This window comes from Thunnus thynnus, chromosome 22 (genome assembly GCF_963924715.1).
Source record: "Thunnus thynnus chromosome 22, fThuThy2.1, whole genome shotgun sequence".
NCBI lineage: Eukaryota > Metazoa > Chordata > Actinopteri > Scombriformes > Scombridae > Thunnus > Thunnus thynnus.
In genome coordinates, this window is record NC_089538.1 from 17,320,466 (window position 1) to 17,347,093 (window position 26,628).

At 35.7% G+C, this 26,628-nt stretch overlaps 2 protein-coding genes and 1 long non-coding RNA gene across 3 annotated transcripts in view; all 3 read left to right on the forward strand.

The window, feature by feature from the left end:
* LOC137175029 (Fc receptor-like protein 5) overlaps positions 1 to 8,331 on the forward strand; it is a 116,879-nt gene extending 108,548 nt beyond the window's left edge. The window contains exons 5-9 of the mRNA XM_067580649.1: positions 5,009 to 5,281; positions 5,532 to 5,834; positions 6,859 to 7,116; positions 7,629 to 7,871; positions 8,126 to 8,331. Of these exons, the coding sequence (XP_067436750.1) occupies positions 5,009 to 5,281; positions 5,532 to 5,834; positions 6,859 to 7,116; positions 7,629 to 7,871; positions 8,126 to 8,259 (1,211 nt within the window). The 3' untranslated portion in view covers positions 8,260 to 8,331. The remainder of the gene's footprint in view (positions 1 to 5,008; positions 5,282 to 5,531; positions 5,835 to 6,858; positions 7,117 to 7,628; positions 7,872 to 8,125) is intronic.
* The window catches only part of LOC137175028 (Fc receptor-like protein 5), a 137,296-nt gene that overhangs the window by 20,143 nt on the left and 90,525 nt on the right, over positions 1 to 26,628 (forward strand). Inside the window, exon 4 of the mRNA XM_067580648.1 lies at positions 4,582 to 4,860. Within this exon, the coding sequence (XP_067436749.1) occupies positions 4,582 to 4,860 (279 nt within the window). The remainder of the gene's footprint in view (positions 1 to 4,581; positions 4,861 to 26,628) is intronic.
* LOC137175045 (uncharacterized) lies at positions 8,497 to 13,709 on the forward strand. The gene is made up of 3 exons (XR_010925551.1): positions 8,497 to 9,509; positions 9,778 to 9,828; positions 12,340 to 13,709. It is a non-coding gene; the product is annotated as an uncharacterized lncRNA (long non-coding RNA).

A 26,628-nucleotide genomic window follows, 5' to 3' on the forward strand; every position in this document is an offset into this window, starting at 1 on the left:
CTGAATAAAAGCTTCTCATTATTGTTCATAAAAAATTGCATTTAATACATATTTTTTTAAAATGTCCAGTAATCTGCCTGCTTGGTAACCTAGACAGCAAAGATGCAACTACATGGGATTATTAAACTGTTCCCCAAAATGACTGATGTTGAACAGTCAAGTCTCTCTGCACTGTGAGATAATTTTTTCTTGTAAAAGTTTAGTTTCAGGTGTTCTGGAGGACTGTTGTCCTCAGTAAGACCTGTTTATCTGACAAACATGTGACTGCAAAGGTCTTTCCATACTACTTGATTTTTATGTTTTTTATGCTTTTGATATTGCCTTGTATCTTTTATATTTCTCTCTCAATCTTATATTTCTAGTTGTGTCTGACTGTGTATTTTTGTTTTAAACAGTTTCCAACAAGGCTGTTGTGACTCTGCAACCCAACTGGCCTCTGATATACAGTGGTGAGACAATCACTGTCAGATGTGAGATCCGTAGAGGTGGAGCCACTCGATGGGAATATGAATGGAGACCAAACAACATGGACACACCTCTGAAAGATAATGAATACAAGATTAGCAGTGCTTCTGTTTCCAACAGTGGAACCTACAGTTGTAAAGGTAGAAAGAACTTGTATTCATCAACAGAGTGGAGTGATGCCATCACATTGACAGTATCATGTAAGTCAAACCATCTGTCATTCATATTCAAAATGGCTTGTTTTTTATTTCAGTCTATCTAAGTAAGATAACAGAAAATATTTTCTCTCTCCAACAATGATGCAGCCTCCTATGAGCAGCTCAGTAACATGTGGTTGTTTTTTAGTTTTGGGAACAGAATTACTGAAACTGAGATGTCAGTGTTTCAAGTCTGTTGTGTAACAATATAATGGAGTAAAACATGTTTTCTAGGGCAAATCTCATTCCAATTGTTATAATTGTTGTTTTTTTTTTACTCTCAGCAAATAAACCCAAGCCCAAACTGAAAGAAGACAACACCATCATACCAGTAGGGGGCAGAGTGACACTGACCTGCTCTGTGGAGGGTTCTGCTCGCTGGAAATACGACTGGTTCAGACAAACCTCAGACTCTTCTATAGCTCAGCCCATGAGAAATGTTAACCCAAACGGAGTTATAAGTGTTAATCAAGGAGGCATCTACTACTGCAGAGGAGGAAGAGGAGACCCAGTCTTCTCCACAGAGGACAGCAACAAAGTCACTATTCAGCAAACTGGTGAGTTAAGTCATTTGTTTTTGAATAAAACAACATGCATTCTTTAAGATCTGTAAACAGTCCCTGAAGTGTGAGGGAGAACAAATGTGGCATCAATAAGAAAAAAGACAAACATGAATGAATGAATATAGAGCAGTAGTTCTTACTTTAAGTGATGATGAAAACAGAACATGTGTTGGATCCTCTAGTTGATTTTGTATTGAATAGACCTCAAAGAGTGAAAGTCACTTTTGTCATATTTGCTCCTCTGAGACTTTGTCAACACCCCATTTGTATAGTTGTTATACTGTTTTATTATGTAACCAAATTATTATGTTTTTAAGGGTAGAGTTATTCCAAAAAAGGACAGAGGCATTCAGTTCTACTTTAAAACCCTCATCAGGAGGTTATGATGTGAAACAACAGCTAATAAATACCAGGAAGCCCAACAGTGATATACAGTATATGAACATTTAGCATCATGTAGCAAATTCAAACTGATATTTAAAAGCTTCTAAGAAACTGAACTTGAAAACTTTGGGGTTTTTGCTCGGTCACATAGCATCTGACTAGCTTAGCTGCAGTTTAGACAGGGTCCAATTAAACCTGAACTTGCAGGAGTTTAAAATGCAGCTGCTAAACTGAACCTGATGTTCTGTCAAAACGAGCAGAGCTTCAGCTGAACTGCAGCTAAACCAGATGTATGATGAAGTTATCTTAAGTTTTGCCCAACGTATGTGTTTCAGAGGAATGTAACATCATAATGATCTGTGAAATTGTCTGACTTTTGTCAGCAGCTAAAAAAAGCCTCAATTTAATTTTTTTTTAAATTTGGCTGTTTCAAACTATAATTAAATGACAAAAAATGTAAATGACACACAGACCTACAGGCATCATTTGAGACACTAAACTTTTATGAAATTCAGATGAGCAAATATTTATCATAACCTCAAACAGCTGTGAGATGGACTCCCAGAAAAATATAATTTTATTGTAAATCATGTCTCCTTTTCCCAGTTGCAAAAATCCATAGGCTAAAATAGTTTTGCTTATATTATATCTTAATATTATGGCAGTGTAATGCTGCCACCATAATAAAAATATTTTCTCAGTTTCTCAATATAACAAGAAAGCAAAAGATCAAAAGTAATTGGAGACTTGGCTACTAATTGTTTCTTTGGCAGCTGTGTGTCAAAAGAGTTCACATGTACAGTGACAAAGCAAACAGAAGAGTGAAAACACAAACATTAAGAAAAACATGCTGCAAATCCAGAGATGCTACAGACTGCAAAACACATACAAAAGTGAAAGCACAAACATTAAAGGAAATGTGCTCCTAAAAAAATAAAAGAAATGCTGAAAGAACTTAATTCTTATTGCTGAATAAGAAGGTTCTGATTCTTGTTAATCGAAAATTTAATTTAATGAATCTTTTAAAAATTTCCAGTCATCTACCTGCTTGGTAACCTAGACAGCAAAGATGCAACTACATGGGATTATTAAACTGTTCCCCAAAATGACTGATGTTGAACAGTCAAGTCTCTCTGCACTGTGAGATAATTTTTTCTTGTAAAAGTTTAGGTTCAGGTGTTCTGGAGGACTGTTGTCCTCAGTAAGACCTGTTTATCTGACAAACATGTGATTGCAAAGGTCTTTTCATACTACTTGATTTATATCTGATTTTATGCTTTTGATGTTGCCTTGTATTTTTCTTTTTCCTCTCTTAATTTTATATTTCTAGTTGTGTCTAACTGTGTATTTTTGGTTTGAACAGTTTCCAACAAGGCTGTTGTGACTCTGCAACCCAACTGGCCTCTGATATACAGTGGTGAGACAATCACTGTCAGATGTGAGATCCAGGGAGGTGCAGACACTCGATGGGAATATGAATGGAGAAAAAACAACATGGACATATCTCTGAAAGATAATGAATACAAGATTAGCAGTGCTTCTGAGTCCAACAGTGGAGCCTACAGTTGTAAGGGTAGAAAAAACTTGTATTCATCAACAGAGTGGAGTGATGCCACCACATTGACAGTATCACGTAAGTCAAACCATCTGTCATTCATATCCAAAATGGCTTGTTTTTCATTTCAGTCTATCTAAGTGAGATAACAGAAATATTTTCTCCCTCCAACAATGATGCAGCCTCCTATGAGCAGCTCAGTAACAAGTGGTTGCTTTTTATTTTGAGAACAGAATTACTGAAACTGAGCTGCTGAAAATGAGATGTAAATGTTTCAAGTCTGTTGTGTAACAATAGAGTGAAAAAGTTCCCATCCCAATTGAGAAACATGCCACCACATGATCACCACAACTATTCTAGTATTAATCGAAACAACAAAAAATAGAAGCAAACAAAAACAGTGCACTAATTAAACATCAACTGTACCTCGTTAGTTAGTTCTGCAGTAACTCCTGTCGTCGGCCAAGGAGAGTCATATGTCACATGCTCTGTTTGTATCTTCCATATGATGGTATTAGCTAAATGATTTGATCGATGGTCAAGTTTTTTTTAAGGGAAATATCAAGAATGATTTCCCTGTAGTTCTTGTGCTGAAGTAAAAACATTTTCTTCGGGCAAATCTCATTCCAACCATTTACCTGTTTTGTTCTTTGTTCTAATGTGAACAGTAAGTAATCTCAAGGCCACAGTAACAGCAGAAAGGACAGTCATAGCAGTATATATTTCTGTTTTTACCCAAACTGTGTATATTTGGTGGGTACAGTTTCTAGCAAGACTGTTGTAACACAGCAAACCAACTGGCCTCAGATATTCAGTGGTGAGTCAATCACTCTAAGATGTGAGATAGAGGATAGTGGAGACACTGAGTGGGAGTATGAATGGAAAACAACCAAAGAAAAACCTCCAAAACAGTGAATACTGGAGTTTCAGAGCTACTTTTTTACAGTAGATAAGTACTGCTGTATGGGTGAACATAAAATAGACCTTTAGTCCTCAACAGAAAGAAGTGATCCCATCAGGTTGACAGTGTCATGTAAGTTGGACTGTGTTTCATCAATTGTGAGAATATCATGTTTTTGAGTTTCCACCTATCTGTGTCTGAATAATTCAATAGAAAATATTTCTTTCCTCAAGAATTAGTCAACTTCTCAGGATTGATCAGTAAATAATTGTGTTTGTTTTTGAAGACAAGCCATCATTCAGTGTCTTGTAGCATTTATTAACAGATTAAAGAAAATATAAAACAATGACTCATGGTGCAGATCAAAGTGATTATATCAATATTTTCTGTGTGCTTGGGACTCCTATCAAGATTACGTTAAATTCATTATGTTCTCATTTTCACCAAGTTATTTAAATTGGACTAAATCACAGGGACAATAATTACCTTTTAATGTCTTTGTTCTAAACTGAACAGCAAATAGACCAAAGGCCAAACTGAGTGCTGACAACAGAGACATTCCAGTAGGGGGCAGTGTGACCCTGACCTGCTCTGTGGACCCATCATCATCTGCTTGGAAATACGACTTGTACAAAGGCAAGAAAACCTCTGAACCCCTGAACACACAAGATGCTGTTTTCCAATCAACTGGACAAATCAGTGTCTCACAGAGAGGACTCTACTGGTGCAGAGGAGGGAGAGGAAACCCAGTTTACTACACAGAGTACAGTAATTCAATCAGGATCAACACAATTGGTGAGTTTGACAATGAGATTGTAGCACACAATGTAGAAAAAAATTCTATGATTAGTGATTAAGATTTAAGCAAAAAACATTATGAATGTTATTGATTTTAACTTTTGTCATTCTTGTATCCTCATTGGTAATTCTTAACCATTAACAGCCTCAAATAAGGCTGTTGTGACTCTGCAACCCAACTGGACTGAGATATACAGAGGAGAGGCAATGATGTTGACATGTGAGATCCACGACGGAGACACAGAGTGGGAGTATGAATGGAAAACACCCTGCAACACATCTCTAAATCAAAATGAATACAAGATTAGCAAGGCTTCCTCATACCACAGTGGAAACTACAGGTGTAAAGGCAAAATGAAAAATGCACAACGTACTTCAACAGAGTGGAGTGATAACATCAAATTGACAGTATCTGACAGTAAGTCTGATCATATTTAATTTACAATGAAAATATTAACATTACAATAAAATACATGTTTGTTAGCATATATTTAGATAGTATATCATTAAGTCTATATTACATATTTAGATATAAGATATATTGTGATAAAATGTAATTCAATAATAGATAAAATGATAACTGTATTAGATAAGATTTATTTATATGTCTAGAGACTAAAGTCTACATCATAACATGTTTTCATTCTGAGAAAATCACTTTCCAACAGATGCACCAGAGTCTGTCCTCACTGTGTCTCCATCATGGCTGAGTCCTGGAGACTCAGTAACTCTGAGCTGTAAGGTTGAACATCCATCTGCAGGATGGAGGTTTTACTGGTATAAGACTGTTCCCAAACTATCAGACAACTCCTACAGCTATGAGCTGCTACCTGGTAGCACCAATGGGACTGAACAGGATTCCTACATCACTCATGGGTCGACACACACAGCAAGATATATGTGTAGAGGTGGAAGAGGAGACCCAGTGTTTTACACTGATTACAGCAAACCTGAGTTTGTTTGGTCTGGAGGTGAGTTTGCTTGTTTGTTTTTGTCTCCTTCTGTCAAGAAGCAGTTGTGATGTCATTATCTGGGTATTAATTGTGGTGAACCTATGACCTTTCTCCATCAAGTCAAGATTTCAGTTTTTCAACACACTCACCAAACACAATGTTGATATTGAATTATTCTACATACTTGACTGGGCTGGATTTCCTTCTTTACATCTTCAATTGATCTGAAAGCATTACAGCACCAAAAAACTGAGATATTATGATTTTACTTGCTATTGAAACCAAACTCTGCTCCTCTTTGCAATGAATACTTTTACTTTGGATACCTGAGGTCATCTTACAGCCAATACTCATTACTTTTACTGACACAGCAGGCTGGACAGGTGTGGTTAAATGAGACTTTATCTAGTGATCAGGCAACATATAGACATACAAAACAGTCAAAATCTAGTAATGAAAAACCAGAAAAGTCATCAGGCAACGAAGTAGGTAAATGGACAAAGTACAGAAACAGCTGGAAACCTGAGAAAACTCAGACAGATGAGAGAAAAACACTGACTATACAGCACCAGTCAAAAGTTTAGATACACTTTCTCATTGAAGGGAAGGTGTGTCCAAACTTTTGACTAGTACTTTATATAGAGACAATGAAGCATCATTTAGTATGAAAAACACATCCTCTGTATGTTTGAAAGGTGGCAGGTAAACGTAGGTTGTTTACAGCTTCACAGTGAACAATTGCTGTAGTTATCTTGGTAGCAAGTTTTCAAGATAGAAAAATAATCAAAATATCCATAAAACAGCTCAAACCACTCTGCAGCACACTTCACATCTCCACTGTCAGTCCATATGCTCTGTATGTTCTTAACACTCACAGTTTCACCAAAACGCTGCACCTTTTGCACAGTTTATGTCATTGATATATTTTTATTCTCAATAATTAACAGTATCAAATGTACAAAAAGGAGGCTTATTTGCATTGTGATCTTTTTTAATTTTAATATCTCTGTACTTGATTTGCTCCTCATTACATGTTTTTCAGATGTTCATTCAGCAGTGACTCTCAAAGTGAGTCCTGACAGAGTGCAGCACTTCACCTCTGACTCTGTCTCACTGAGCTGTGAAGGAAACTCTACTGAGTGGAGAGTGATGAGGTTTCCTGAGGACCACAACTGTTCTAACTGGAGGTCAATGACTGGATCCATATGCAACATCTACAGTTATCAGCAGAGTGATGCAGTGTACTGGTGTGAGTCTGGATCAGGAGAGTTCAGCAATGCAGTCAACATCACTATACAGAGTATGTTTACATTACATTTTATTTTATTTTCATCTTTTTACATTATTTTCAACATGTTTTGAAAGGGCTTCCTTCAAACCAAAACTCATCTGTGGACAAAATTAAAGCTTCTTCATATGTATTTAATTAACTGGAAATTAATATTTTATGAATCCAAGATGTTTGGTCCACAGTTTCTTTGGTGTGCAGCAAGACCTTTCTTTATTCTTGATGATTATGCAGATTTAGTCAGAGGTGATTTTGTGTCAATAGCCATCCATCGTTTCTTTCATGTGTACCTGTTAGCTCTAGAGCTAACTAGCCATAGCTAGTATATTTACAGTTACAAGACTTGTATGTAATAAAGCTGAAATGTTGGGTCTTTGCTCAGCTACACTGATTCTGTGAGATAAATTAGTTGGAGAAAAATAAAGGCATATGTGTGATCTATTCTCATGGTTTTATGTCACCTTGTTCTAAAGGTCAGCAGCTGGTCTTTGACTGAAACTTCATATTCTTTGACTGTTTTACAGATGCAGATATTATCCTGGTGAGCCCTGTGCATCCTGTGACTGAGGGAGATTCTGTTACTCTTGGCTGCAAACTGAAGAGAGGAGAATTACTTTCCAATGTGTTTTTCTATCAAAATGACAAACTTATCCAAAATGATACCAGAGGGGAGCTGAATATCTCTGCAGTGTCAAAGTCAGACGAAGGCTTCTACAAGTGTAAATACTCAGGAAAAGAATCAGTACAGAGTTGGTTGTCAGTTAAGGGTGAGTAGGATTAAAACAATTCATGCATTTTCTTTCTTGTAAACTGTGTTGCTGTCTTAGAAAGAAATGTGGTCAAATACTTTACAGAATTAGAAATTTACAGGTTTATTTTCAGCTGATTTCACATATTGAATTAACATGTTTTCTACTTTACATAAGGGCCATTCAATAATTAAACATAACATTACAAAATCTGAAATCTATAAAAATACAAATGTAAATGAATGATGAATATTGCTTATTATCTATTACAGCAGTGTCCAGGCCTGACAGCTCTTCATCTCTTATACCATTAATTGTTGGGCTGGTTTGTGGAATTATTTTTATCATTCTCCTGCTCCTGTTGTATCGCTACAGACGATCCAAAGGTGAGACTTTTTCACTGTGATGTTAAATGTTTTATGTTTTTAATTATTCAAATACAAAGATGTATTCTGATGTCATAATGTGAAATAGCAGAAAAAATATTTATAAAATAAAACCACATAACAATAAATATCTTTTTCTCAGATTCACACTTTATCAGGTTGGTACAAAACTCTCTTCTCTCATTTTGAACATAACAGCAGTACCTTCAATGTGTCTTATTAAATTCATTGTATTTGCTAAATGTTTTAGGCCGATCCAGTCTGACAGCACCAATCAGGACCCCACCATAAATGACATGGTCAACCTTAATGAAACTCAACATAACGTATACTCCTCTCTTCTCCATGGTCAGTCTTCAAACTAATCCTGATTAATTTTGTCATTTTTTGTTAACTCTAACAATAACATTTCTATTACTCTTTTTCTAGACTCTAGCCATCTGATTTTTAATGAATATTAACCAAAAGCCACAATCCATTAGACAGGAAGTTGTTGTTGATCTCAGTAAATAAAATAGTGGGTCAGTTTGTAGAACAGTCTCAAAGATTTGTCACATAACCTGTTGTTCTACCACATGCACAAAAGATCAGACCAGAACATGGTTTTATATTGTTGTAATTTAACCAAAACTACAAGACTTATGTCCAGAGTCCAGAAATATTATTGCCATTATGGCTTTAAGGCTTTATAGTCTTGGTTGTAACATATTAAATATTACAGTCTACAAAGAAATGAAAGCTTCTAAAACCTTTACAGTTTCCTGTTGTTGCATTTATCCACACTGTTAAAATCACATTTAAAAAAAAAAAAAAACCTGAGGATTTTTGTTAAAAAGGTGATATTTGATTGGTATCATGTAATTAAAATGATTCATTTGATCTCGGCTTGATTTTCATTTTCTGCTCACAGGTGATGCTTCTGTCTATGAATCAATCAGAGGTTCTGAAGACACTGAAAATGGTACAGTATACACCTTAACATGGAGCAGTCTGAAATGCAATATTACATAATTTAAGGGAAAACAATTTACAAAACAATGTAACATCAAATATCCTTTTCACAGATTCACACTTTATCAGGTTGGTACAAAACTCTCTTCTCTCATTTTGAACATAACAGCAGTACCTTCAATGTGTCTTATTAAATTCATTGTATTTGCTAAATGTTTTAGGCCGATCCAGTCTGACAGCACCAATCAGGACTCTGCTGCAAATCACATGGTCAACCTGAATGAAACTCAACATAACGTATACTCCTCTCTTCTCCATGGTCAGTCTTCAAACTAATCCTGATTAATTTTGTCATTTTTTCTTAACTGTAACCTCAACATTTCTATTACAGTCTATAAAGACAGTAAAGGCTCTAAAACATTTAAGATTCCCTGTACTTGCATTTATCCACAATATTTTAAAATCGAATAAATAAATTTAAAAAAACTGAGGATTTTTGTTAAAAAGGTGATATTTGATCTTATTTGGTATCATGCAATTTAAATAGTTCACTTGATCTCAGCTTGATTTTCACTTTTTGCTCACAGGTGATGCTTCTGTCTATGAATCAATCAGAGGCTCTAAAGACACTGAAAATGGTACAGTATACACCTTAACATGGAGCAGTCTGAAATGCAATATTACATAATTTAAGAGAAAACAATTTACAAAACAAAACCATGTAACAACAAACATCATTTTCACAGATTCAGGCTTTATCAGGTTGGAATAAAACTCTCTTCTCTCAGAATGTGTAAAATAATTTCTAAATGCTGATATTTGTGAATGTGTACAGGAAACTGAAAATGTGCATTCAGATTTGCAAGAGTATCAAGATTTGTGAATGTATACACTAGGGCTGGACGATATCGCAAATTGATTTTATTCATTTAAATTCTTGTTTTTGGTCAATGTGTAAAATGTCTAAATTGTAAAATTGAGTTATTACAAAATGCACGAAAAGGTTATTTTTAGTCAAAAAGTAGATGGCAGCTACATTAGCTGTTTTGAGTCACAACAGTCTCGTAAACTGTGACATTATTAATTACACTACATGCACACCTGCCACAGCTGTCTCTGGCTATCTCATAGTGAATTTAACAGTCACATCTACGAGAAGAACAGACTGAAAATGACTCTGCACACTGATTTGTGCTCTTGGTTTGTGTTAGTTGATGAGGTCTCATCTCTGATTATGAGAGTTGAAACACCTGAAGTTGAAGGAACAGTATCCAGATTCTACACTGTACAGTTTACTCTCCAGGTAGCTAACGCTAGCTAGCAGCAGTCTGCAGATATCAGGCTGATGTCTTGTGAAGAAAGACAAAGAGCAGCAACTAGTGATCTGATTTTTCTGCTCTATCTGTGCTGAAACTGATTATTAAACTAGATGCCTATGATCTACTTAGTTGAAGCATCTGGTGCTCACAGTCAACAGCTGTGTGGGATCACATGTATTTTATGCATAATGATTATAACAGCCTTGCAGGTGTTGCAGGTTTCTTATTGTTCTTGCTCAACTGTCTTAAATAAATATGATGTTTTAAGTCTGCATTATGAAGGCAAACAAAAATCAAGTAAAATCATGAAACGACCCCAAGATTGAAAAAAATAACGATTTTTTTGTCCATATCGCCCAGCCCTAGCATACACAGAGTTGTGAATGTGTAAAATCTGTGAGAAAAATGTATTTTAAGTATTTTGCTCCAAGAGTTGGGAAGTTACACCTCAGGTACACCTCTCCATTGGTTTTCTTTATACATGTGACTTTTGCTAGACTCCTGTCATGCCTGAGATCTGCAAATGTGTCACAATTTTTGTCTGTAACACAGTGTGCCAACCAATATTGAATTATTTGCAATATTAACTTGCAGACAAACATTCTGCAGGTTTCTTGTCAACAGATTGATGGTCATCACTGCTGCAAAACCACTAACTAGCATTAACATTTTTCCTAATATCAATCACCTCATGTGTTCGCTGACTGTGACTGTCACAGCATGCAGTCACTGAGGATTAGTCTGGTGCAGGTTACTTACTGAAAATATAGTTAAACATTAAAGGCTGCTGTCACTAACAAGACAAGTATAGGTTGTTGAAAATAACATGTTTATTTCCTGCAGACTCTAATGTTACATCATATGAACTACATTTGTTTACAGCAGCAGGGTAGATTCTAGCAAAGCCCCAGCAATAAAATACAGAATAAAATGCATTGCAATGATGTTACCAACAAACAGAATATTTTATACATAACATTGCAGTTTATTTACCGTTGAAATTGTCTCAGGTGAAACACTGCAACAATATTGTGCTAGCAGTTTCTAGCGAGGCTAAAACATTACAGGTTGTCAGTTTGCACCATTAACGATGCTAAAGAGCTACTGGTCACTCACTAGATGGAAATTTGTGGAAAGTTGCTTGTTGTTATGGTAGTTGGGAACAGTACAGTGACTTTTACGGCTCCATTGCATCCTGTCTTGTTTTTTCAGTTCCTCCCAGTGTGAGCCTGCAAGCCTCGGCCAAGTATGAAGAAAACCCTCACATTTGCAAATTTTAGTCAGGAATGTATTAAAAGTTACATGTAAAAAGACAACTAATCACAGATGTACCTGAGTTGTAACTGATGACTTTCTGTTTCCAGCTCTTGGAGCAAAACTTTCAGTCATTAATAAAAGGCCATTTACTCTGAGTTTTTTGAATACATATTTACAGATTCACATATACAGATTTGTCTGCATATTCACAAGTGTCGATACACTTACAAATCTGAATACATAGTTGCAGATTGCTGTACATATTCACACATTTCAGTATGAATTTAGAGATTCTTTTACAGGTTTACAAATCTGATTATGCACACACTCTCCACACACATTTGCAAACACTATTGCTACAATAATACAGAAGAAAGACAAATTAATTAAGGTCTTAAAGCCATAATACTCTGCTGTTTAACTGCTTTGAGCACTGTGGGTATTACAATACTGTTATTCTTTTATTATCAGTGGAGACATTAACCCTGACAACCCTTCAGTACATTATCATTGTAAATTATGACATTACTGGAAAATGTTTCAGACTAATCTTCTCTTTTGGTTTCCTTCCAGGTCTGTAGAGAGATCTGTATCAACAAAACCAAAGGAATGGATGACAACATGAAGAACTACATCATTGTGTAGTTTATTTGTAGTTTTGTGTGCAATTGTGTACCTCTGATATCTAAATATCAAATGTGCTCAGTATTTTGTACAGTTAGTACAGTAGTGCAGCTTTAGTCAGTCAGCCTCTTCTTCAGTTTTTGATGAAACAGCTTTGATGATTATATGTGATGATCTGCTATCAAACAACATCCTGTTACACATGTTGTACAAGTTTTCCTGTCCTTTAATGAATGAATTCATAGATATTTTATTTTTACCTATTTTTTTCAAGTGTATGTATGTTAATGTCTGTTTTATAATCTTCCTTCTTAATTTGGTCATCCAGTAGCTGAGAGAGGAACAAAAACTTTGAACCGGGAAGTTTGGAGATTCTTATGTTCTTATGCAGATTGATTTATGCCCCTTGTTTCTGTTGGATGTTGAACCATCAAGTATATTTCTTTGATAAAAAAAACATCTCAAAATGTGAACAACTGTAAACAAAGCTGATCAAAGATCCCTGTTTTAAATTATGGGGTGAACATCAGACAGCAGAGAGAGGGAGTAGGACACTGTAGGAAAATTAGTAAAATAGCCCTTTAAAATACTACAATAAGTGACTGAAAGCTGAATTCTGTAACCTCACATGTTGTCTCCCTCAATCTATAGCTAAGTAATATCTACTGTATTGTATTGTTATATCTAACCTCATCATATTAAACTATATTCAGCATAGTAAAGTCTGATTGACTAGTAACAGGTCACAGAAATGCAAATATAATATCTCTTAGTTGGAATTTTTTAAAGGATAAATGTGAACTGATGACAGCCAACATTTTGTAATAAGAGCTTCTCCAACTATATGTGCTAATTTTAATTTGTAGTGAACAACTGTGTGTATTCATTAAAAACATTACAGGTTTTAGCTTTAAAGGGACTCATCAAGCACATTTCCAGGTCTGTATTTTTAATCTGGGGCTCTACAGGAATATGTAACTTCTGCTATTATTATACATGAAGGTTTTCCTGTCTATTTACAAATGAATTTACCTGTGATGTATGTGCTTATTTTTTTTAGTCATCAGTAAACATTTTTTCAGCAGTAAACAGTCAGTGATGTTTTTAATTGCTTTTTATATTTATATAATATATACTTTATATATTTATATAATTGTGTGAACTAGAGGTTACTATTTTGAAGCTATAGGAACATACAGGGGGAAAAAAGTATAAAAACTTTGGAAAAACATTTAGCTTTTGCCTGGGGCCTCCTGATTTCAAGAATTGTTGCCATCTAATTGCACACTACCAAAGGTGTGAGTCCACATGTCTTTCCTAATATGAGCTGATCAGAGAGCGAGATCAGAGGAAGTAGAGAGGAGAGTGGTGCACTACTGATCCATATCTAATAATGAAAAACTAAACATCAAACAAGAAATGCAAGTTGAAATTAATGTCAACTGTTATTAATAGAAAGGTAAAACAATGAAGAGTCTCCCATTAAATAATGAATACAGAGGGAGAATAGTCATTAAATATGTAAAAATGAACCTCCACACAAATTTAATACAACTCCATTTTTTTTTTGAAGGTCTATTTCTAGTTTTCACCACTAGATGTCACAATTTCATTATTTGATGTGGGCCTTCATTATTTATTGCTGCCACATTCATTGTTCAATGTGGTGATTTGTTATTTGATGTGTGCTGTGTGCTCGACCTGTCATCAAACCATCAAAGGCTCCACTCAATGCCTACAGAGCAGGAGTCCTGCAGGGGAGACTCTTGACTGACCGATGAAAATGAGGAAATAAAGTCTTTAGTTAAAGCCAAATGAAGCTTAGTGAAAGTTCAGTCAGGAAGACTATCTTTTGCATGCTCAGGTCATTAGTATTATTTCCCAAATCATCTGTCATTCCTATCCCTAAGGCATAGCTGTCAATTAAGACATCAGCTGTTCACATCACCTGATCACATCTGACCAATAGCACGGTGACACACCTTTATTTGTCAGCCTATCATGATGCGGCTGTCTTTTAAAATATGTTTTCTCCTTCTCTACCTTAATGCTTTTATGCTGTTGTTTTGTGCACCCGACCACCTCCCCATCACCGCCCAGTCTTCGCAGATTCATCAGTGCATCTCCTCATCAACCTCATCAGCCTTATCAGCCTCAGCAGAAGTCATCAGCCACCATCACCAGTGTCTGGACTCCATGGAGGGATTTATCTTGCTGCTGCTCCCTGTAGAGTCTAAGCACCAAAAACTCTGGTCAACACTTAATCTTCAATATCATCTGTATAATAAACAATTATTTTTGCTGCATTCACTTGTCTCTCCTGATTGAAATTTACGCTGTCAGCCAGATGACATGTTTTACACCTGGTTGACAGCAGATGGCAAACTGAGGTGATAGGGAGAGTTCAAGATGTAAAACACAGTGAGAACTTTAATGTCAGATTTTCACAAGCTCACACCTCTGACTTTCTGTTGTATGATGTTTCAGATTGAGAAATAAATATTGTCTGTCCACTTCCTCATGTCACCACCAGTCATAGTTGTATTCAAAGACAGTCAGTTAAAAAAACATTTTGTAATTACTATATTATATTCATATGCATTGCACTTGACTCAATTTCTACTACCTCCCAAAAATTTGTACTTCATTTAGTTTCTACCACTTAAAAAAAACAAAACATTTGTGAACTCACATCCTGCACAGCATGAGACATCTCTTCTGCAACACATATTTCTGTGTAAAGAGGAAATGGTAAGTTGGTTTATATTTGTCATGCTGATAAGCAGAGACTTGTCTTGTTTCTACTCAGACTGTAGTTGATAAGTAAATTGTGTAATACAGTGGTGCAAAATGTGCACCAATTTCCAAAAAGTCTAAAGTTCTAAAATCCAGTAAATGAAAAATGAGAACAGGTAAATGACAGTAAACAGAAGCAGCCTTTATAACCTAATACCAGAGGTTTGTAACATGACTGTTTTTAGAAATGAATCCTGACATTTGGCTTCTGTTTGAATATGTGATGTAGACTCAGATTAACCACCATAATAACGATCAAGCCAACCATGACAAAGGTCAGTAGGTAGACAGCAACAGTCTGCTGTCGGAGGTTTATTTCTACAACTCAAGATTTTTGGGGGAGAAGCAGAAATTCAGACCATAGATGGATGTGTTGAGTTCAAATGTTGATTGACTTTGAACTCAGTTGGTTTATTCATACTGTAAATGTCAAACAATAGAAATGATTTAATTATACTGTTTCTGAATAATGAGGCTGATAGAATACAGAATTTGTTTGCTGTAATTGAAAAATGGATGTTCAACATTTTACTCATTGATGGGTTAAGATGAGTTTTTTCATTTGCTCTCTTGTTTTCTAAGCTATAATATCATCACAACTGCTGTTGCTCTTTGGAGTGATAAGAAGGCAACACATTTATAATTCAGGACTTCCTCATAAAACGACCAGATAGACACAAATCTACCACCAAAGTTCTGACCAAAGTTTATATCAAATTCACTATGGAGACTATTAAACACACACACACACACATATACAGGATGTAGTGTCCAAGAATACACAGTAGAATTATACGTGTTTATTTATATACACACGCTACACCTACCTCATCACAATGCAGACACTGTTGATGCAAGAGCAGTGAGCATATACTGCATAACATACACAAATAAACACAATAAAATGTTAAGCATGTTTATGATGTGATATGACTAAACTGAATGATTTTATTGTTTATGGATGTGCAGTAAATACTTGTTTATACATTTTTTATTTATAACATTTTCCAGGCACAAACCTTTGCACAAGACACAAGCTAATGTATTTCTGCAGTGACCAGGAAGTGTACATGTGTCAACGTTTATCAAACCAATTGAAGTTTTCTGTGGTTTGCATACAAGGGAAGGAAACACAGGGAGGCTAAATTTTAAAGAAGTTGAAGAAAGTCTGATCTCATCTTTCATTTACCCGAAATGCAACTTCTCTCTTTCTCTTTCTGCTGCATTATTATTAAAGTAAAGTAGAAACATTTGTCAGACTCAGAGCAGCTGAGTGACAGAGTGTCAGTGCTGGATGTGAGGATGAGGTACACTTTGATCTGTGTGCTGGGATTATTCTGTAAGTACATTACTGACTTTCTCTGTTTGCATGTCACAGATTAAAGAACATGTTCCTGAATAGTCAGAATTACAGAGTATCACTGGTTGAACCAGTTTCTCTGAGAGCTTGAACAGAGCACGCTTATGGTTTTAACTACAGGGTGGTTTTATAGGCCAGATGTTGTTTGGTGACTTGGCTCAGTTTAGATTGAAGGACTGTGTTCAATTTACTGCTGGATGATTGTTTTTGCATGATGTAAATGTGAATTGTTTAAGATATTGTTATGTATGTGGGTTTTGAATTTCATGTTTTTCCTATTATATATATATATATATATATATATATATATATATATATATATATATATATATATATATATATATACATATTTCATTTTAAAGAATTTTACTCATCTTAACTGTTTTAATTTATCAAACAATAGTTACCACTGCTGAAACTCTAATTGTTTTTGTTTTTTTGTTTTATGTGTGTGTGATTTTGACTTTCTGTCAGTTTGATTATGTCTGATGAAGTTTCAATCTTTATTTTAGTGATGAATACACTCTTCTACGGACACTCTGAAGGTGACCAATTGTTTTTGTTTGTATATTATATATAAATATTTATTTCTTATTTGTTATCCACTGTATTACTCTTAAGGCCCAAACGCACTGAAAGCGTTTGACGCGTTTTGAAGTACACTTATTGGTTTTAGTGGCCAAACACGCACCAAAAGCGTTATTACGTGTGTCAAACTGTCTTGACGCCTAAACTCAGAGAGATAGAGAGAGAGAGAGAGAGAGAGAGAGAGAGAGAGAGAGAGAGAGAGAGAGAGAGAGAGAGAGAGAGAGAGAGAGAGAGCGCTTCTGAATGAGAGAAATAAATCGTTATATTCTGATTATTTCACTGCAGTCACGTTTTACAATTATCACTTTCAGTGCTTTTGGGCCTTTAATCACATCCCATTATTGTGTTCATATTTTACCATGTATTTATCATTGTTCTCCATGTATCAATACAAATTCTGAAATGACTTGATTAGTGCCCAAAAGTGTAAAACAGCATTTTCCTCAAGATGCGTGTTTATGTAGGGAGACCAGATGTTGTGATGACCCTTGAGACACACAAGTATCTGAAGAAAACACATATGCAGCATTTAGAAAGAAAAGTTGGAGTTTGATTATGAACATAAATGTGCAAACAGAGAGTCTAAATTCATTTGAGTCATACATAATTTTAAATGGGTGTTTCCTTTGTGTTATATAAAGATATAACATTTTTGATGGCTTGTCCATGACAGTCACTTATTCGTTTTATTTTTTTTCTAAACTTAGATAGACACAAGGTCACACTGAGCAGCCTGAATAAAACGTTGGCACTGTACGTTTCTGCAAACCACAGAAACATTGAATATCTACGTTTCAACATGTGAAAAACGTATCATATGAAAATGTCAACAAAACGTATTATGTCAACATTTCTAAAGTGACGTAGTTCACATGTGATCTATATGAGTTGATCTTTCCTATATAGGAGGAAGAGGGGCAGGTGGATGGTTAGTACGCTGGAAATCAGCAGAGAACACGGTTCGAGACCACCTCGAAACCGAAATCAATGTCTGTTTCCTGTTTCAACCGACAAAAGCGGACATTTGTCAGTTGTTTTCTGGCGAGAAAAAACGCTTTTTTAGTGAGACATCGGCCGTTTTATTTTATTTTCATTTTTATTTGAACCCAAACCATGATCTTTCCCTAACCCTAACCGAGTGGTCTTTGTTCCTAAACCTAACCAGACCTTAACCACAGCGTTGTCACACCATACAACATCATTATTCAACGGGTAGAAATGTTAATATGCTACGTTCGTAGAAATTTTGATATGATACGTGATTCACGTTTTGAAACGTATATATTCAACGTTTCTGTGGTTTGCAGAAACGTTTAATGCCAACGTTTTCTTCTGGCAACTGGGTTGCAGCGAGAGCAGACAGGAAGACCATAAGAGGACGGCACAGTGTGACACTGACCTGCAATGTAGAGAGCAAAGTGTGATTTAGAATTTCTGTTTGAATGAAAGCAATGGGATTGTGCTCAGAGTTTATAGGTGATACATGAGCTTCAAGTTCTCAAAACTGTGTGCATAGCTCCATTTTTTATGTTTATGCAAAGGAGAAAAAGTGTAATGTCTTTGTTCTAAACTAACAGCATATAGACCCAAGACCAGTAATCTGCCTGCTTGGTAACCTAGACAACAAGATGCAACTACATGAGATTATCAAACTGTTCCCCAAAATGACTGATGTTGAACAGTCAAGTCTCTCTGCACTGTGAGATAAATGCATCCTGTAAAAGTTTAGGTTCAGGTGTTCTGGAGGACTGTTGTCCTCAGTAAGACCTGTTTATCTGATAAACATGATTGCAAAGCTCTTTTCACACTGTTGGATTTAAATCTGTTTTTTAATGGTTTTGATGTTGCCTTGTATTTTTCTTTTTTCTCTCTCTTTATTTTATATTTCTAGTTGTGTCTAACTGTGTATTTTTGGTTTGAACAGTTTCCAACAAGGCTGTTGTGACTCTGCAACCCAACCGGTCTCTGATATACAGTGGTGAGACAATTACTGTCAGATGTGAGATCCAGGGAGGTGCAGACACTCAATGGGAATATGAATGGAGAGAAAATAGTGTGGACGTATCTCGGAAAGATAAAGAATTCAGAATCAGCAGTGCTTCTATATCACATACTGTAGACTTCATGTGTATGGGTAGAGGGGATTTTTTTTCGACAGAGTGGAGTGAAGCCATCACATTGACATCATGTAGGTCAAATATGTTCATATCATATTCAGAATGACATGTTTTTTTATGTTTCAATCAAGCTAGATGAGGTAACAGTAAATTTTTCACCTTCCTGTACTAACATAGCGTCATATGAGCAGCTAGCGTCTCAGTGTTTCTTTAGTGTGAGAACAGAATAACTTAAGACGAGACAGCATACAGTGTACTTTTGAATTATAATGATTCAAATGAAAATGTAGAAGAACATAAAATATTAGTTGTCTTCCAACAGTGAATCATAAATGACAGTGAATCATGTGTTGAACTTACCAACAGAGGCTTTGCACCCGCATCACCAACTAGCTCTAAACCTTTTTTTGGGAAACATGTCACCCTATGATCACAACAACTATTCTGCTGTTAATAAAAAAACAAAAACAAAAAAAAGAAGCAAACAAAAAACAGTGCATTAATAAACGTTAACTGTACCTCATTAGTTAGTTCTGCAGCAACTATTGTTTCCCAAATCAATCATTGACCCAGAAGTCATATGTCACATTCTCTGTTTGCATCTTCCATATAATGGTATTAACTAAACGACTTAATTGATGTTCAACGTTCTCTAAGGGAAATTCCATCTCACTCGTTACTCATTTTATTTTTTGCTCTGAACTAAACAGCAAATAAAGCCAAGCCGACACTGACAGCAGACGAAACCATCATACCAGAACACGGCAGTGTGACACTGACCTGCTCTGTGGACGACTCTGCTGATTGGAGATATGAGTGGTTTAGACGAACCTCAGGATCTTATGCAGATCAGCCCTTCAGAGATACTTATGACAGAGTTATAAGTGTTGATCAAGGAGGCATCTATTACTGCGGAGCAGGAAGAACAGGAAGAGGAGGGGACCCAGAGATCTTCACAGAGTACAGCGATGGAGTCACTATTTGGGAATCTGGTGAGTTAAGTACTTTGTTGTGGAATAATACAACATGTATTATTTAAATATTCTATCAGTAGTGTAAAAAGAGTCATTTTGGTATTGATAGCAAAAAAGGAGAATGTTAATGAAAAAGTGAGTGTAATGCAGTATTATTTGTTGACTTTTCCTTGACATTGAATATCATTTAACCCAATGTTTCAGATGAAAAGGTTTTTGCCTTGTTTCAATCTAGATTTTAAATTAATGAGGTGACTTTTAGATTATTTTATTGATTATATTTTAAAATGATCAGAGTCAGTAATGGCAGGTAAGATTCTTTACTCCAGTGGCTCCCCCGAGTGGTGAGTCCTTTCTCAGCATGAGAACAGACACATCATTAAATTTGCTGACAGTACTGTGATCCTCAGTTTATTACTTGACCAACTTTTCCCCCTGATACAAATCTTTTCTTCAGGTGAATGTTTATAAGAAATATGGCTGTGAACAAAAGATATTCACACCAAATCTCAACAACATCTGTTTTTATCATATAAACTTGAAATGTTAATGCTGAATAAAAGCTTCTCATTCTTGTTCATAGAAAAATGAATTTAATATATTTTTTTAATTTCAGTAATCTGCCTGCTTGGTAACCTAGACAGCAAAGATGCAACTACATGGGATTATTAAAGTGTTCCCCAAAATGACTGATGTTGAACAGTCAAGTCTCTCTGCACTGTGAGATAAATGCATCCTGTAAAAGTTTAGTTTCAGGTGTTCTGGAGGACTGTTGTCCTCAGTAAGACCTGTTTATCTGACAAACATGTGATTGCAAAGGTCTTTTCATACTACTTTAATTTTCTGTTTGAACAGTTTCCAACAAGGCTGTTGTGACTCTGCAACCCAACTGGCCTCTGATATACAGTGGTGAGACAATCACTGTTAGATGTGAGATCCAGGGAGGTGCAGACACTCAATGGGAATATGAATGGAGAGAAAATAGTGTGGACGTATCTCGGAAAGATAAAGAATTCAGAATCAGCAGTGATTCTACATCACATACTGTAGACTTCATGTGTATGGGTAGAAGGGATTTTTTTTCGACAGAGTGGAGTGAAGCCATCACATTGACGTCATGTAAGTCAAATATGTATATCATATTCAGAATGACATGTTTTTTATGTTTCAATCTAGCTAGATAAGGTAACAGTAAATATTTTCACCTTCCTGTAATAACATAACGTCATATGAGCAGCTAGCGTCTCAAATTCTGTTTCTTTAGTGTGAGAACAGAATAACTTAAGAGGAGACAACATACAGTGTAGTTTTGAATTATAATGATTCACATGAAATTGTGCAGAGAAGAACATAAAATATCAGTTGTCTTCCAACAGTGAATCATAAATGACAGTGAATCATGTGTTGAACTTAACCAACAGAGGCTTTGCACCCGCATCACCAACTAGCTCTAAACCTTTTTTGGGAAACATGTCACCCTATGATCACAACAACTATTCTGCTGTTAATAAAAAAAACAACAAAAAAAGAAACAAACAAAAAAGAGTGCATTAATTAAACATCAACTCTACCTCATTAGTTAGTTCAGCAGCAACTATTGTTTCCCAAATCAATCATTGACCCAGAAGTCATATGTCACATTCTCTGTTTGCATCTTCCATATAATGGTATTAACTAAACGAATTAATTGATGTTCAACGTTCTCTAAGGGAAATTCCATCTCACTTGTTACTCATTTTATTTTTTGCTCTGAACTAAACAGCAAATAAAGCCAAGCCGACACTGACAGCAGACGAAACCATCATACCAGAACACGGCAGTGTGACACTGACCTGCTCTGTGGACGCCTCTGCTGATTGGAGATATGAGTGGTTTAGACGAACCTCAGGATCTTATGCAGATCAGCCCTTCAGAGATACTTATGACAGAGTTATAAGTGTTGATCAAGGAGGCATCTATTACTGCGGAGCAGGAAGAACAGGAAGAGGAGGGGACCCAGAGATCTTCACAGAGTACAGCGATGGAGTCACTATTTGGGAATCTGGTGAGTTAAGTACTTTGTTGTGGAATAATACAACATGTATTATTTAAATATTCTATCAGTAGTGTAAAAAGAGTCATTTTGGTATTGATAGCAAAAAAGGAGAATGTTAATGAAAAAGTGAGTGTAATGCAGTATTATTTGTTGACTTTTCCTTGACATTGAATATCATTTAACCCAATGTTTCAGATGAAAAGGTTTTTGCCTTGTTTCAATCTAGATTTTAAATTAATGAGGTGACTTTTAGATTATTTTATTGATTATATTTTAAAATGATCAGAGTCAGTGATGGCAGGTAAGATTCTTTACTCCAGTGGCTCCCCCGAGTGGTGAGTCCTTTCTCAGCATGAGAACAGACACATCATTAAATTTGCTGACAGTACTGTGATCCTCAGTTTATTACTTGACCAACTTTTCCCCCTGATACAAATCTTTTCTTCAGGTGAATGTTTATAAGAAATATGGCTGTGAACAAAAGATATTCACACCAAATCTCAACAACATCTGTTTTTATCATATAAACTTGAAATGTTAATGCTGAATAAAAGCTTCTCATTCTTGTTCATAGAAAAATGAATTTAATATATTTTTTTAATTTCAGTAATCTGCCTGCTTGGTAACCTAGACAGCAAAGATGCAACTATATGGGATTATTAAAGTGTTCCCCAAAATGACTGATGTTGAACAGTCAAGTCTCTCTGCACTGTGAGATAAATGCATCCTGTAAAAGTTTAGTTTCAGGTGTTCTGGAAGACTGTTGTCCTCAGTAAGACCTGTTTATCTGACAAACATGTGATTGCAAAGGTCTTTTCATACTACTTTAATTTTCTGTTTGAACAGTTTCCAACAAGGCTGTTGTGACTCTGCAACCCAACTGGCCTCTGGTATACAGTGGTGAGACAATCACTGTTAGATGTGAGATCCAGGGAGGTGCAGACACTCAATGGGAATATGAATGGAGAGAAAATAGTGTGGACGTATCTCGGAAAGATAAAGAATTCAGAATCAGCAGTGATTCTACATCACATACTGTAGACTTCATGTGTATGGGTAGAAGGGATTTTTTTTCGACAGAGTGGAGTGAAGCCATCACATTGACGTCATGTAAGTCAAATATGTATATCATATTCAGAATGACATGTTTTTTATGTTTCAATCTAGCTAGATAAGGTAACAGTAAATATTTTCACCTTCCTGTAATAACATAACGTCATATGAGCAGCTAGCGTCTCAAATTCTGTTTCTTTAGTGTGAGAACAGAATAACTTAAGAGGAGACAACATACAGTGTAGTTTTGAATTATAATGATTCACATGAAATTGTGCAGAGAAGAACATAAAATATCAGTTGTCTTCCAACAGTGAATCATAAATGACAGTGAATCATGTGTTGAACTTAACCAACAGAGGCTTTGCACCCGCATCACCAACTAGCTCTAAACCTTTTTTGGGAAACATGTCACCCTATGATCACAACAACTATTCTGCTGTTAATAAAAAAAACAACAAAAAAAGAAACAAACAAAAAAGAGTGCATTAATTAAACATCAACTCTACCTCATTAGTTAGTTCAGCAGCAACTATTGTTTCCCAAATCAGTCATTGACCCAGAAGAGTCACATTCTCTGTTTGCATCTTCCATATAATGGTATTAACTAAATGACTTAATTGATGTTCAGCGTTCTCTGAGGGAAATGCCATCCCACTTGTTACTCATTTTGTTTTTTGCTCTGAACTAAACAGCAAATAAAGCCAAGCCGACACTGACAGCAGAGAAAACCATCATACCAGAACACGGCAGTGTGACACTGACCTGCTCTGTGGACGCCTCTGCTGATTGGAAATATGAGTGGTTTAGACGAACCTCAGGATCTTATGCAGATCAGCCCTTCAGAGATACTTATGACAGAGTTATAAGTGTTGATCAAGGAGGCATCTATTACTGCGGAGCAGGAAGAACAGGAAGAGGAGGGGACCCAGAGATCTTCACAGAGTACAGCGATGGAGTCACTATTTGGGAATCTGGTGAGTTAAGTACTTTGTTGTGGAATAATACAACATGTATTATTTAAATCTATTATCAGTAGTGTAAAAAGAGTCATTTTGGTATTGATAGCAAAAAAGGAGAATGTTAATGAAAAAGTGAGTGTAATGCAGTATTATTTGTTGACTTTTCCTTGACATTGAATATCATTTAACCCAATGTTTCAGATGAAAAGGTTTTTGCCTTGTTTCAATCTAGATTTTAAATTAATGAGGTGACTTTTAGATTATTTTATTGATTATATTTTAAAATGATCAGAGTCAGTAATGGCAGGTAAGATTCTTTACTCCAGTGGCTCCCCCGAGTGGTGAGTCCTTTCTCAGCATGAGAACAGACACATCATTAAATTTGCTGACAGTACTGTGATCCTCAGTTTATTACTTGACCAACTTTTCCCCCTGATACAAATCTTTTCTTCAGGTGAATGTTTATAAGAAATATGGCTGTGAACAAAAGATATTCACACCAAATCTCAACAACATCTGTTTTTATCATATAAACTTGAAATGTTAATGCTGAATAAAAGCTTCTCATTCTTGTTCATAGAAAAATGAATTTAATATATTTTTTTAATTTCAGTAATCTGCCTGCTTGGTAACCTAGACAGCAAAGATGCAACTACATGGGATTATTAAAGTGTTCCCCAAAATGACTGATGTTGAACAGTCAAGTCTCTCTGCACTGTGAGATAAATGCATCCTGTAAAAGTTTAGTTTCAGGTGTTCTGGAGGACTGTTGTCCTCAGTAAGACCTGTTTATCTGACAAACATGTGATTGCAAAGGTCTTTTCATACTACTTTAATTTTCTGTTTGAACAGTTTCCAACAAGGCTGTTGTGACTCTGCAACCCAACTGGCCTCTGATATACAGTGGTGAGACAATCACTGTTAGATGTGAGATCCAGGGAGGTGCAGACACTCAATGGGAATATGAATGGAGAGAAAATAGTGTGGACGTATCTCGGAAAGATAAAGAATTCAGAATCAGCAGTGATTCTACATCACATACTGTAGACTTCATGTGTATGGGTAGAAGGGATTTTTTTTCGACAGAGTGGAGTGAAGCCATCACATTGACGTCATGTAAGTCAAATATGTATATCATATTCAGAATGACATGTTTTTTATGTTTCAATCTAGCTAGATAAGGTAACAGTAAATATTTTCACCTTCCTGTAATAACATAACGTCATATGAGCAGCTAGCGTCTCAAATTCTGTTTCTTTAGTGTGAGAACAGAATAACTTAAGAGGAGACAACATACAGTGTAGTTTTGAATTATAATGATTCACATGAAATTGTGCAGAGAAGAACATAAAATATCAGTTGTCTTCCAACAGTGAATCATAAATGACAGTGAATCATGTGTTGAACTTAACCAACAGAGGCTTTGCACCCGCATCACCAACTAGCTCTAAACCTTTTTTGGGAAACATGTCACCCTATGATCACAACAACTATTCTGCTGTTAATAAAAAAAACAACAAAAAAAGAAACAAACAAAAAACAGTGCATTAATTAAACATCAACTCTACCTCATTAGTTAGTTCAGTAGCAACTATTGTTTCCCAAATCAGTCATTGACCCAGAAGAGTCACATTCTCTGTTTGCATCTTCCATATAATGGTATTAACTAAATGACTTAATTGATGTTCAGCGTTCTCTGAGGGAAATGCCATCCCACTTGTTACTCATTTTGTTTTTTGCTCTGAACTAAACAGCAAATAAAGCCAAGCCGACACTGACAGCAGAGAAAACCATCATACCAGAACACGGCAGTGTGACACTGACCTGCTCTGTGGACGCCTCTGCTGATTGGAGATATGAGTGGTTTAGACGAACCTCAGGATCTTATGCAGATCAGCCCTTCAGAGATACTTATGACAGAGTTATAAGTGTTGATCAAGGAGGCATCTATTACTGCGGAGCAGGAAGAACAGGAAGAGGAGGGGACCCAGAGATCTTCACAGAGTACAGCGATGGAGTCACTATTTGGGAATCTGGTGAGTTAAGTACTTTGTTGTGGAATAATACAACATGTATTATTTAAATATTCTATCAGTAGTGTAAAAAGAGTCATTTTGGTATTGATAGCAAAAAAGGAGAATGTTAATGAAAAAGTGAGTGTAATGCAGTATTATTTGTTGACTTTTCCTTGACATTGAATATCATTTAACCCAATGTTTCAGATGAAAAGGTTTTTGCCTTGTTTCAATCTAGATTTTAAATTAATGAGGTGACTTTTAGATTATTTTATTGATTATATTTTAAAATGATCAGAGTCAGTAATGGCAGGTAAGATTCTTTACTCCAGTGGCTC